Below are 12,940 nucleotides of genomic sequence, written 5' to 3' on the forward strand. Positions count from 1 at the left end.
CTGTTCTTGTCGCTACTCGGGCCGCGAGCTCTGTTGCCCCAGTTTTCTGTTACTGGCTGCATCTTCTCCTCGGGGGCTCGGTTCAGATGTCACCTCTGACCACCGCTGTTCGTCACAGCGTTTCTCACTCAGTACAGGAGTCAGCGTGCTCTTCTGCTACCAGCAGACTATTGACCCCACGAGGAAGGGATCTGGTCTGTTTTACTCTTGTGCCCTTTGCATAGAACAGGCCTGACACACTGGAGGAGTCTGTTAAACACAGACCAGAAACGGGCAACTGATTACAGTTTTATATTTTAATATTCTTTTATTTGGGGGCCTAGAAGTTCTAACAGAAAGAAAAGCAAAAAGCTTAACTGGAGACTTTTCTGATTCTTTACTCCAACTATAAACGTTCTAACTTGAGCCCCCACCTCCCGCTCCTAGGGTGATAATTACCTCTTCTCCTAAGTGGTCAACTCCATAGTTGTAGAGTTCCCCCACATAATGCCTTCGAACAACATCTTCACTAACTTGAAGGTGATGAGCCAAATCCACGGCCAGAACTGGCCAATCTTGGTCTTTCCCAAAAGGAGTGGTTGGTGCCTCTTCGGAGGACTCTCTGTCCTTCATGACTGAATGCTGGGCCTGGACGGCTGCACTAACGACTTTCAGTAAGAACTCAAAAATGGAGAAGGGCACAGAGCACTGTTAGTATATCTCGTTTTAAAATGTCTAAATCAAAATAATTGTTGGCTTTCCTCTCAATCAGGGTAGCTTTTCCATTAAAACTAATGATCGGGGGCGCCTGGGTGGCTCAGTCGGTTAAGTGTCCGACTTCAGCTCAGGTCACGATCTCACGGTCCGTGAGTTCGAGCCCCGCGTCGGGCTCTGGGCTGATGGCTCAGAGCCTGGAGCCTGCTTCCGAGTCTGTGTCTCCCTCTCTCTCTGCCCCTCCCCCGTTCATGCTCTCTCTCTCTCTGTCTCAAAAATAAATAAACGTTAAAAAAAATTAAAAATAAATAAAAATAAATTCTTTAAAAAAAAAAAATTAATGATCAAAGAGGAACATATACTTGAAAGGAAAAATGGCTCTCCAGAATACCCTGGAAGTGGTCGCCATCCTTTAAGACCTGCTACGTTTTTTATTTACTATTATTTTCTGAGACACACAAACAAAATCCAGTAATTGTAATTTACCTGTTGTCGTACAGAAATAAAGTTTGGATCCATTTCCCCACTAGGTAATAACTGAATTGAAGTTAGGTCTTTGAAAAATGCATTCTTCCCCTGAAGAGAAAGAAAAGACCAAAAAAACTGATGAGTACATTACTATTAAAGGCAAGACAAAAGATTTTAAAATGTAGTCATTTAATGGATAAGTCACGGTTGATGTTCCTTCTCCTTGAACAGTAACATTTCAGAATTTTATTCACTTAATTTTTATAATAATTATCTAGTATACGGTAGGCAGCCTTTAAGGTATGATCCCCCTCCCCCTGCTATGCAGGCCTCGGGTTGTCCCCTGCCCTTGAGTGGGGGCTGGACCTGGTGCCAGCAGAAGAGCAGAGATGTTAGCGTGTCACTTTCCAGATCTGGGTGCTCACATTCGCGCTCCTTGCCCTGAGGGAAGCCAGCACCCACAGCAACCACGGAGCCCGCAAGTGGATCCCCCGATCTCCACGAGTTGGGCCTCGAGCTGGGACTGCCGCCCCGGCTAAAACCCTACCTCAAGATTCCTGAAAGCCTTTGAGCCTGAGGCACCTAACTAAGGGGTGGAGGGCGGGCAGAACCCAGATTCCTGACCCAGGAAAATGGTAGTAAATGTTTGTTGTTTTCAGCCACTAAATTTTGAGATAATTTGTTATGCAATAATAGATAACAAAGACGTGTGTACTCTGAATTCTTTTAAAAACACTTGTTCAACTCGGAAGTCATCTTTAAGAGAATGGATGTGTGTCTGAGAAGGCGAAGCAGAACATCAGAAGGCTGGATTTCAGAACTTCCTTGGAAGGAAGTGTAACACAGAGCCAAGAACACCGGCCTCCGGAAGTTGCCAAGACCCAGCTTCTAGTCCCAGGCCCACACTTGCCACCATGTTATCTTGGACAAACGACCCCACCATCCCAGGCTGCTGTGTGTTCACCTGCAGACAGTCATCGGGTATCTTCTAACGTATTTTCTAGACCCAAAGGTTATCCGTAGCGTGACTGCCAATGAGGATAAAGCTACTCATCCTTTAGTGAGGAGAAACAGCAGACTCCCTAGGGCAAGGCCCTGCATTACAGACATCACTGATTCAAAGTTTTTCCGCAAGCTCACAATTTGTTACTCTCTAGATTCCGCCTGGTGGTCTCAGTTATAATGAGGGTCTACCGTACGTGAGGGCCTCTGGGTGGGGAACACGTATGCACGGCTATCACAGCACCATTTGTTTACCACATTCTCGACACTGCTCAGCACTTCGTGTTAAGTAAACATAACCCTCAGAACCACCATAAAGCAGGTACTAGAATCATCACTTCTGAATGAGAAAACTGAGGCCAGGAGAAGCTCAGGAAGACTCGCCAGGAAATGGCAGAGCTAGGATTCGGTTTCACCAGCCAAACCCCACCGCCTCTGCACGTGAGAGTCCCACAGCTGTCTCGGGGCATCCTGGCATGACCTGGGCTGGGACTAACATCACCACCGGGCTTGTCCAATACGTGTTCTGGTCTCACAAGCTCCCTGAGGGGACTACTGAGCTAGGCACGCGGTTTTAGTTTTTCTTTCAAGAAAAAAAATTTACCCTCTGCTTTTACAAACATCAATGCAAGCTATAAACATTCATCCAGAATCTATGTTCACAAATGTAAAAACTGTATCGTTACTTTATGAGGTAGATAAAAATTTGTCATCAGCCTTCTACCTTTCAAAGGTCAACTACTGAGATTTAAACGTGAAAATAACTTTCTTAAAACATAGCTACTTCTGTTTATATCTACCCCCTAACTCAATACATCCAAAACCCCTCTACATGGGCTTCCTTGGGAAGCCACGAGCCTCCCAAGCTTGGAAGCTCATGGAACTGGGGCCCCTTCGTGTCCTGCGGCACTTTTCCCAGCCCGTCCTCAGGGTACGGGTTCCCCCAGACCCTCCACGACTTCCTCTTCTCCCCAGTCCACACCCTCAGCGACTCATCGCTGTCACTGGTTCCCCAGACCACGGCCGCGTCTCCCCTCTTCTGCATCCTGCTGACGCTGACTCTTCTCTAACATCTCCTTAATTTTAAATTTATTAAACATTTTCTGGGCTCCTGTGGCGTGCCAGGCATGGCACAGAGCCGGGGGAACAGCGAAGACGTGGTAAGTTAGGGAGTGCAGAGCAAGACCTGGAGGAGAAAGTGACACTTAAGTGAGAAAGGGACAACACGCAGAAGCTGTGGCCACAGCAAAACCACGGTCTAGGAAAACGGGCCACCGCAGTGAGAAGAGGGAAAAGTGTCTGCCTGCTCTCGGGGAGAGGGTAGTCAGGAGTCGCTGTGGGGCAGGTGCGCCGGAGGAACGGGTGGAGGGAGGAGAGGCAGCCCTGGTGCGGGGAGCCTTCCTCTGCCTCCAGCGCAGTAACGGGCTGGCGTCTCCCGCCCCACTCGCACTCTCCCCGCTAAAAGGACCTGTGAATTTGGGACAAGCCACTGAGCGTTCCCTGCGTTCCTTCTTCAGGGGGCAGCCTCTGTGCAGGGAGCAGGAGCCTGAAGGGCAGCCCGCGCGAGTCCAGCCGTGCCCCAGGCACGTGAGTCGCTGAGGGTGAAATACACCACTTTCCCACAAGGCTAAGCTGTGTTCTCCAACTCTGCTTCTGTCAGTGAAAGGCTAAGTAAGAAAGCTGGCCAACCGCCTGACTTCTGATTTTCATCTCCAGCTGTCTGGATCCTGTCTGAGTAAATGTGCCTTCTGGAAAGGGAACTGTGGCAGCGCGGGACTGGACGGAGAGAAAGCGAAAGACCAGAAGGCCTGAACTGGGTGATGGGGAGGGACGGACGGAGGCGGTTTCAGGAAGAATCGACGAGAGGGGCTCGAAGGGGAGACAGCAAGAGACCTTCACGGCTTCCCGTCCGCCCGGGCGCAGCCGGGGATTAGGAGGACAGCAGCGTAGGTCAAGGGCAGAGTGCGGGTGAGGGGGTCGAGACAGATTTTAGATATGAAGTGTCTGGGGTCGCACAGCACATTCTGAGAGAGACAGGATCCCCCTGAGTCACACAAGTACCGAGCAACTTCAAGTATGAAAGATGAGTCTGGCTCCTCGTCCTGCGAGACCCTCGGCTCCGAGGTGGCTCGGGCGTCCTCGGAGGGACTCACCTTACTATCAAAGAGTGAAAGCGGCTTCACGGTTTTCAGAGAAAACCTCATAATGGCGAAGAGGATGGAGCACAGGACGGAATGGTGCTCCACCAGCGGGTAGTGGATGTGTTTCTGCTCGAAGGCCAGCTCCACGATCGAGATCGGTCCTTCGACGGCGAGCCACGCGTCCTCCGTATCCAGGACAGGTGCCTGCATTTCATCCCTGCTAACGTCAGCCTACGTGTTTTCAGAACAGAGAACCGTGTTCAGAACCGGAGAGATAACAGCTTGCAAACACGTTAACGAGCTTTACCAGTGGGAAGTACAAACCCCTTTGTCCCCGCACCTCCGATTCACAACAACAAATCTAATCCTTTATAAGAAACCACTATTTTGGGGGCTTAAGTCAAAACTAAGAAATGAATAAATGAAAAAACATTTTTCTCTAGTCCAATGATTTTAAAAACATTTAGGGGCGCCCGGGTGGCTCAGTAAGTTAAGCATCCAACTTCGGCTCAGGTCATGATCTCATGGTTCATGGGTACGAGCCCCACATCAGACGCTGTGCTGACAGCTCAGCCTGGAGCCTGTATCGCATTCTGTGTCTCCCTGTCTGTCTGTCTGTCTGCCTGTCCCCGCTCGTGCTCTCTCTCAAAAATAAACACTGAAAAAAATTAATAAAAAAAAAAACATTTACTGTCTTAGACAGTTCAGAATGCAAATACACCTCTTTTACCTCCATTAAAGTCTGAAGAAGATCCAAGCAGGAGCCGAGGAAAGAGGTCATTGCCGTGTCGCTCATCCCCACATCCTGTTGTTTTTTTTTTAAAAGGAACATAATTAGTGCCAGGAGCAAAGCTGCTACACTTACTATCAGAAAAATAAAAAACAGGCCTATGTAACTGTCTGCACTGCACAGACAGGAAGACCCGGGCACATTTATTCCTTTCTTGAGCGTCAACTAATTTTAAATCGGGCTTTAAAAATTATGGTACCACTATCAACTTTATGAAAGTTAGTGTTCTCCGTGTGTTGAAAGACATGGTGTCGTCAGACGCCATAGACGGTGGCACTCTGCTTGCGGGCAGGCTCGCTAAGGCACGTCACAGCCACCCGCGCGAGACCGCACAGCCACACACACGACCCTGGCACGGGAAGACGCACACACGAAAGCCCCATCTGTCAGGTCGCGAGAAAACAACCTGCTCTGGTTTTGGAGCGTCCTTCAGGGACGGAGCTGAACCCTCTGAACAAAACCCGAATCCTCGAGCCTGTGAACTAAACACCAGACCCGTGCTGTGGGCACCAGGCCGTTCCTCCTGACTCCAGATTGACCCACAAGGTACCACTGCCTGGAGTCAACATAAACAACCAACCAATAAGCCCCTCACATCTAAGGGATCCAGAGCGCACACAGGTATAACCGTAGCCACGGAGCCACTCTCGAGGGCACAGCGGAAGAATCTTCGACGGTGGCGGCTTTTCAGGGCTGTGGGCCTAGAACGGCTACATGCACGTGCCCCGTTACTTCCTAAGGTGTTGCAATAAGAATACTTCAAAGCTTCAAGCAAAAGTCTGCACTGTTAATCACTGGCCTCAAACAGAAGCCCAGTATCCGTGGGCTGGATGTTGCTTAAGACTATTCGTACAATGGTTGTTCCATAAAGGTGGCTACGTTCGCTCGTGAATCTGCCTCGACCGGACACTGGCTGCCGCCGTCAGGAAGCGCAGAAACCACGCGCGGCAAAGCCAAGACGGCCTGGCGCCCTCCCATCCACGGTCCAGACTGAAGACAACTTGTGAAAACTCACCTGACACAGAGCATCTGACAACCTGGAAAGGTCAATTAAAATCGGCCGCAGTTCGTGACCAGTCTCCTTAGTATCACACTCTCTTTCCACCTTTATCTCCTGACAGGTCACCAAAACGGTAACAAAGGCAAAGTTCACCCCTGCCTGAAGTTAATAAGGTACCTACGTAAAGCACAGGATTAACTATACATCCAGTTAAAGGAGATTCACTTACCCTTCGGCATAGCCTATCCTTTGGTGATTTTCCAACCTAAGGCAAAAGGACACAGAATACTATATTTATTTAACAATTGAAAAAAAAAAAAGGCATTACTATGGTATAGGAAATAAAAAGTAACGAAATTTAAAAAACCTAAATCGAGCTATAAATAAATGCTGGTTCTGCTCATTTAACTTTGTGGTGGAACGTAAAACATATATTATGAAAATATGTCACGCTGGGCCCCCAAACAATCCTTTCAAAAATAAATATTTTTGAACTATTAAATAAAAAAAGAACTCTAAAAATCTGGTGATCAATTTGTACAATCAAGTAACTGTGTTGCCTTCAAACCCAGAACAAAACTCAAGGTTATGAATAAAGAGCAGCTAAGAATTCTGCCTGTTGATAAAGACACACGATAATTTTTTAAATGGTAAGGAGAGACAATCTAATGCAGACAGAAGTTAAATTCCTAGCTCAGAAAACTGGCTGATTTTCTCGATTCCGTAAGCACTGAGATTCCACCGTGCACTTTACCCAAGGTGATAAGTGGGAGCGGGAAGTTCTGCTCTTCAGGAACATGCCTTGATCAGAATTCACAGGAGGCGGTGGTAAGTACCAGGGATGGGACTCCAGCACAAAGGCCGCTTCACCTCGTTGCCTCTCCTGAGATCACTGCCATGGCCTTCACACGACCAAGCCCAGCCCGTCCCAATCCCAGCATTTCACCCTGTTGCCTGCAAAATGCAAATCTGAACCTGTCGTTCCCCTGCGTCGAGCTGCCCCAGTGTCTTCAAGACAAAGAAGGGCCACCACTGACGACCCTCCCCCTGCCGTACGTGCCCTACGCTGAGCGGTCTACACGTACCATTAGAAAACCCCAAATCCAGAGCCTACCCAGGAAGTACTTCATGCCCTGCTTCCTGCACTTTCGTAAGTCTGCGCCTCAAGCACACGAAGCTACTCGCAGCTCTGAATCAAAAACACAGCCTCAAGCGTCCACGACTTTGTTGTTACGCCTCTTCTTCTCGCCCACTGCTTCGTACGTACTCATCTTCAAAATTCAGCCCAGAAGCCCTCCCTCTGGTCTGTTACTTACTTCCTCTTCTCCACTCCAAAGGCAGCCTATGTACCCTGTGGACTGGGAGTCCTCCGAGGGCAGGGACTGGGGCTCTTAGCTCTGCGGCCATAGAACTTAGCACAGTTCTTGGCACAGAAGAGATACTCATCATAATCAATACTTGTCAAATGACTCATCAAAATTCTCTGCCTCCTCGTTCAGGACTGCTCAAAAAATTCAAATCCAGGTTGTGAGGCTCAAGCGTGACGGGGGACGGGAGAATGCTAGAACACTAAGCAGTAACATACACGCAGAACTCTTGCGTCACTATTCTCCCAAAAGAGCAGCGGTCGGAGGTGCAGGTGAACAGAACAGGATCAGAAAGGCCATAGGAGTGAGTTTCGAAAAAGAAACATTTAAGCAGGCAAGGAAGGTGAGCACACAGGGAAAAACAGGTGTAACTAGAAAAACATGTTACCGGTGACAGGAGCTGTGGCCCAAAGTGGGTCTGAATGTAGCGCTGCTCATGGCTTAGGAACGTCTGTCACCGACATCAGAAAGAACATGTTGTAATTACAGCGGTAACTCTCCTGACATCCGCTTAACTGAGCCACATGAACCTCCCTCTGGACGGGCCTGGGGACGGTGACGACGGCCTGGCGCCCAGCTTGGGGGCAGGGCCCCACCGGCTGCTGTCTTTGCCCAGGTGCTGGGTCTGCTCCCAACGCTGCTCACGCTGGGTGTCATATGTAATGTCGCAATTATGCAACTTAATGGAATAACTGATAAAACGTGAGGAAACAAAGGGAGTTGTTTATTTAACTACCAGGTTGAAGGCTTTCGAAACATTTGTGGAGATTTAACACCGATGTCTACCGGATTAGACAGAGGGACAGCTACAAAGATGAGGGCAGAGCTTATAAAATCTAAACATTTTGCACTCAGACTGCATCACAACGTGAAAGAATCAGGATCTAGAAATCACAGGCCAGGCATTAGGGGTGAGGTTTACGTAGGAAAACCAAAGTAGGGTGGAAAATATCTTAGCCCTACATCCAAAGATTGATGAGAAGCTGTACATTTGTACACTTCGATTTCAGCTCCAGCCATGACCTCACGGTTTGTGGGTTCTAGCCCCGTATTGGGCTCTGTGCGGACAGTGCTGAACCTGCTTGAGATTCTCTCTCTCTCTCTCCTCCCCCACCCCTCCCCTGCTCATGTGCTCGTTCTCTCTCCCTCCACTCTCTCTCTCAAAATAAATAAAACTTAAAAAAAAAAAAAGATAAAAAAAATAATAATAAGGTGCGAGGCACCTGGGTGGCTCAGTCGGTTAGGCGTCTGACTCCTGATTTCGGCTCAGGTCATGATCTTGCAGTCATGAGATCGAGCCCCGTGTCCAGCCCTGTGCTGAGCACAGAGCCTGCTTGGGATTCTCTCTCTCCCTCTCTCTGCCCCTCCCCCACTCCTTCCCTCTTTTTCTCAAAATAAACATTAAAGAAAAAGTGCAAATCCCTGATTCAACCACGAGTCTTACTCTCATTGCTTAAGGAGCTTTTAAAGTAAATTACTTTCAAGGACCTGAGGTTCTTCTCCAGGTCATCAAGATGCCTGCATGGGAATTACGTTTAACTGAGCGTTAGTAAAGTGTAATACCAAACAAAAAAGTCTAACAAGGCCCACTGTAAAGAATCTAATATTAATTAAGGGAACAAAATAAACAAGTAGATGACACTTAAAATGACCTTACCTTATCCATCAAGTATGTAGCAGCAGAAAATCTTTTAACCAAGAATGTATTCCACATCATCAGTGCAATACCTAGACAGCAAGTAAAAGCGGTAAGTAGAAAGCTGATCTATTTTCCCTTTCACCACACCGAATAAATTACTGTCTTCCTTAAACTTATAAAGCTATATGGGCTACTTATTTACATATCGTTTCTTACATCTTATGTAATACTTATAAAATTACCAAAAACCTTAATCTTCAACAATAATCAGAACTGAGCTGCATAAGAGGATATCCAAAAGGCTAATAATCATAAGAAAAGATCCACATCATTAGTTACCAGAGAAATACAAATTAGAATCACAAGAAAATATCATTACACAAACAACACAAAGGCTAAAATCGTTTTTATTTTTTAAAAAATTTTTTAATGTTTAATTTTGAGAGACAGAAAGAGAGAGGGCACGAGCAGGAAAGGGGCAGAGAGAGAGGGAGACACAGAATCCAAAGCAGGCCCCAGGCTCCGAGCTGTCAGCATAGAACCCAACGCGGGGCTGAAACTCGCAAACTGTGAGATCATGGCCTGAGCCGAAGTCGGATGCTGAACCGACTGAGCCACCCGGACGCCAACAAAGGCTAAAATTGTTTTTAATGACAGTGCCAAGTGTTGGGGAGCATGTGGAAAAAACTGGAATGCTCATGGATTGCTGGGGGCATCACAAATTGCAAAACTGCTTGGTCACATCTACTAAGCTAACCGTGTGTCTGCCGTATGGCCCGGGGACTCTACTGCACGGATGAACACGAAGACCCATACAGGCGTGTTGAGAACAGCTTTGTTCAAAACAGCCAAACAGGAGAAACAGCCCCATGTCTAAAACTGATTTTTTTCATAAGCAACCACCAAATAAAGTGTCATGTAAGGAAGTATTAAAAAAACAAAACAGAATACAAAAGACACTAAGCAAGAAATCTGGGCTCTATACTTCCATAGACAATAAACCATGGCATCAAACTTTCAGAAACAGTGGCCAATTAGGCAACTTAAACATGACATTTCCCATGCGGTCACCACTACCCACTTGTCTGCTTCTGGATGTAAGGGTGAGAAGCCAGGAAGCTGACAAATGGGTACGTTCTTACTTAACTACTAGCCGGAAGTTAGCAGTGACTTAATTTTATCAAGAAGGAAAGAATTCTATGGAGACCCTGTTTTCCAAATGAGTCATTTCTCTTTTCTCTTTGGAAGAAGGTCAGATCTAAGAGACGAATAAATAAAATTTTCAAGTTCTCGTCACATAAAACGAGACCATTTAGAATTTCTGCAACTTGACGTCATACCACTGGGAGAAGGCGGTACCATTCTAGAAGAGACAAGGAGCTTCTCTAAAGTTCACCACACAGACATCAAGATGACGCCTCCCTCTTACGTGGCCCAACTTCTAGTTTCCCCACTTACTTATTAGTAAAATAACTAGCCTCGTTCTGAGCTGTTCCATTAATTCTTCCAGGGAAACCCAGCTATCCATTTAATGGAAACAGCAGCCTATTTGCAATTTTTCTACAACAACGTGTGACATTTTTTCAAGGAGACATCAGCAGTCCCCACGGTGCGGCGGCCACCAGAAGAGTACTCACAGGTGCTGAAAGGAGCGCCAGGGGCACCTGGGTGGCTGTCGGTTCAGCACCTCTTGATTTCAGCTCAGGTCGTGATCTCCCCGGTCGTGAGATCGAGCCATGACAGTGCAGGGCCAGCTTGGGATTCTCTCTCTCTCTCTCTCTCTCTCTCTCTCTCTCTCCCCTCCCCTCCCCTCTCTGTCCCTCCCCCTGCCCTCGCTTGCTCTCTTGTGCACCGTCTCTCTCAAAATAAATAAACTTAAAAAAAAAAAAAAAGCACAAGCTCTTTTGTAGGGTATATATGATTGGGCTCCTGGCGCCCTAACTTTGTCATCAGGAACTGCAGTCCTCAGAAGCCCAGCCCTCCTTCCTCATCTACCTGAGACCTGAAAAGAAGAGCAGTGATTTCCGTCTAACATTCTCCTTGCTCACTAGGAACAGCTGGGAAACCGGTGGGCGGGGACAGAGGGGAGAACCGTGGCCACCCCCTCCCCCCCTTCTGGAGCGCATTTCTCCCAGCACTGCAAACAGCCAGGACGTGTCACATCACAATCCACACTCACAGTTACAGTGAGATTTGAACTATCAAACGGAAGTTTCACAGAACGCGAACTTAAAAGATTCCGGCTTCTTTTGAATCAACCACTTATGTTTTTAACACCTATTTACTTACCATTCTGAACATGTGCATTAAGAATGTGCTTCAAGTGTTCTATTGACCTAACGAAAAAACGTGCTTCCTTACATACAGGGAGAAAAAGAGAGAGAGAAAAAAAACAGAAGTATCATTTAACAGATGTTTCAATATAAATGGTAACTTTTTACATAAATTTCTGCATAAAGCTACCCAAGAATGCTGTGATAAGAACATAAAATCATTAGGTAAGAAGTAATTTTTCATAGGATAGTGTCAATGGTATCTTGAAATTCACATGATCTACATAATGATTGATTCCTAGAAACCCCCAGGTCATATATGCTGACATCTGGAACCAAAATTTTCTGTGGTCTGTATATAACAGCAGTATTTTCTCTAATACTTGAATTTCACAAGGATGTGAAAACAGTGGGTTTACTTCTTTGCGAATATCATTCATTCATTATTCACCAAATATTTACTGAGCAACTACTATACATCAGGGTGTCTGAGGCGCCAGAGATATTGCAACGAACAAACAGACCCGAATCCTCGGGGAACGTAACCACTGAGGCTACGTTCCAGCGAGAGAGCCAAGTAAATATGGTGTGTAAATTACACAGCATGTCGGTGATATGTGCCAAAGAGGAAAACCAGAGCAGTGAAGGGAAACAAGGCCTGCTGGAGGGGATGTCTGAATTCAACCTTCTAATTGAGGCAGTTGCTTACACTCAACTCAAACATAGCATGCAAAACCGATGAAATCATCCGGACCTTTGCTCAGTAACTGTATGGCCTGTATAAAGATTAAATATATCACCTTTGCCAACACATACCGGTGTTTGAGACTTCCCAAAGGTGGGGCGCCTGGGTGGCTCAGTCGGTTGAGTGTTCAACCTCTTGATTTTGGCTCAGATCATGATCTCAGGGTCCTGAGACTGAGCCCCCTGCATTGGGCTCTGAGCTAAGTGCAGAGACTGCTTAAGATTCTCTCTCTCTCTCTCTCTCTCTCTCTCTCTCTCTCTCTCTGTCCCTCCCCCTCTCACGCTCTCTCTCAAAAAAAAAAAAAAAATTTCCCCAAAGTAATTTCAGTTGTTTTGATCCTAATAAAGCTGTGTGCATAAAATGGTGGAAGAAGGGTAGGGGTCGGATGGGGTAAGGAGGGCTATTTGATAAGAAAAAAAAAAAGACGAGAAAAGCGGCCACTTATTTGAAATGTAAACAATTTCAATAGACAATGATAACATTAATCAAAGCATCAGGCGCTGTGTATGCACCTTCTCTATAAATTGCCACAACCCTCTGAGGTAGCCCTAGTCCTCATGTAGTTTTAGGAGAAAAGCGAGAACAAAGGGTTCAGAAATGTTCCCAGAGGTCACACGGCTGTTAATAGTGGCAATGGGCTTGACCTCAATTCTGTGTCTACTCTGCAAGCTGCCTTTGCTTTATAATGAATAATGTATAATGAATGATGTAAAAACAGTTGTTCTTAATTTTTTTTGATGTGTATTTATTTTTGAGAAAGAGAGAGAGAGACAGGGTGAGCTGGGGAGCGGCAGATAGACAGACAGAATCCAAAGCAGGCTC

General features: G+C 46.6%; 1 protein-coding gene across 5 annotated transcripts in view; it reads right to left on the reverse strand.

The window, feature by feature from the left end:
* RAB3GAP2 (RAB3 GTPase activating non-catalytic protein subunit 2) overlaps positions 1-12,940 on the reverse strand; it is a 102,602-nt gene that overhangs the window by 4,092 nt on the left and 85,570 nt on the right. For 3 of the 5 annotated variants that reach the window (XM_045048888.1, XM_045048887.1, XR_006591760.1), the window contains exons 27-34: positions 11,390-11,456; positions 9,119-9,189; positions 7,850-7,912; positions 6,324-6,359; positions 5,035-5,109; positions 4,317-4,535; positions 1,180-1,269; positions 439-660 (exon numbers count right to left, since the gene is read on the reverse strand). In XM_045048888.1, the coding sequence (XP_044904823.1) occupies positions 439-660; positions 1,180-1,269; positions 4,317-4,535; positions 5,035-5,109; positions 6,324-6,359; positions 7,850-7,912; positions 9,119-9,189; positions 11,390-11,456 (843 nt within the window). The remainder of the gene's footprint in view (positions 1-438; positions 661-1,179; positions 1,270-4,316; positions 4,536-5,034; positions 5,110-6,323; positions 6,360-7,849; positions 7,913-9,118; positions 9,190-11,389; positions 11,457-12,940) is intronic. The other 2 variants (XM_045048889.1, XM_011291141.4) reach the window with 1 other exon arrangement.

Source organism: Felis catus, chromosome F1 (assembly GCF_018350175.1).
Source record: "Felis catus isolate Fca126 chromosome F1, F.catus_Fca126_mat1.0, whole genome shotgun sequence".
In the NCBI taxonomy this organism is placed as follows: domain Eukaryota; kingdom Metazoa; phylum Chordata; class Mammalia; order Carnivora; family Felidae; genus Felis; species Felis catus.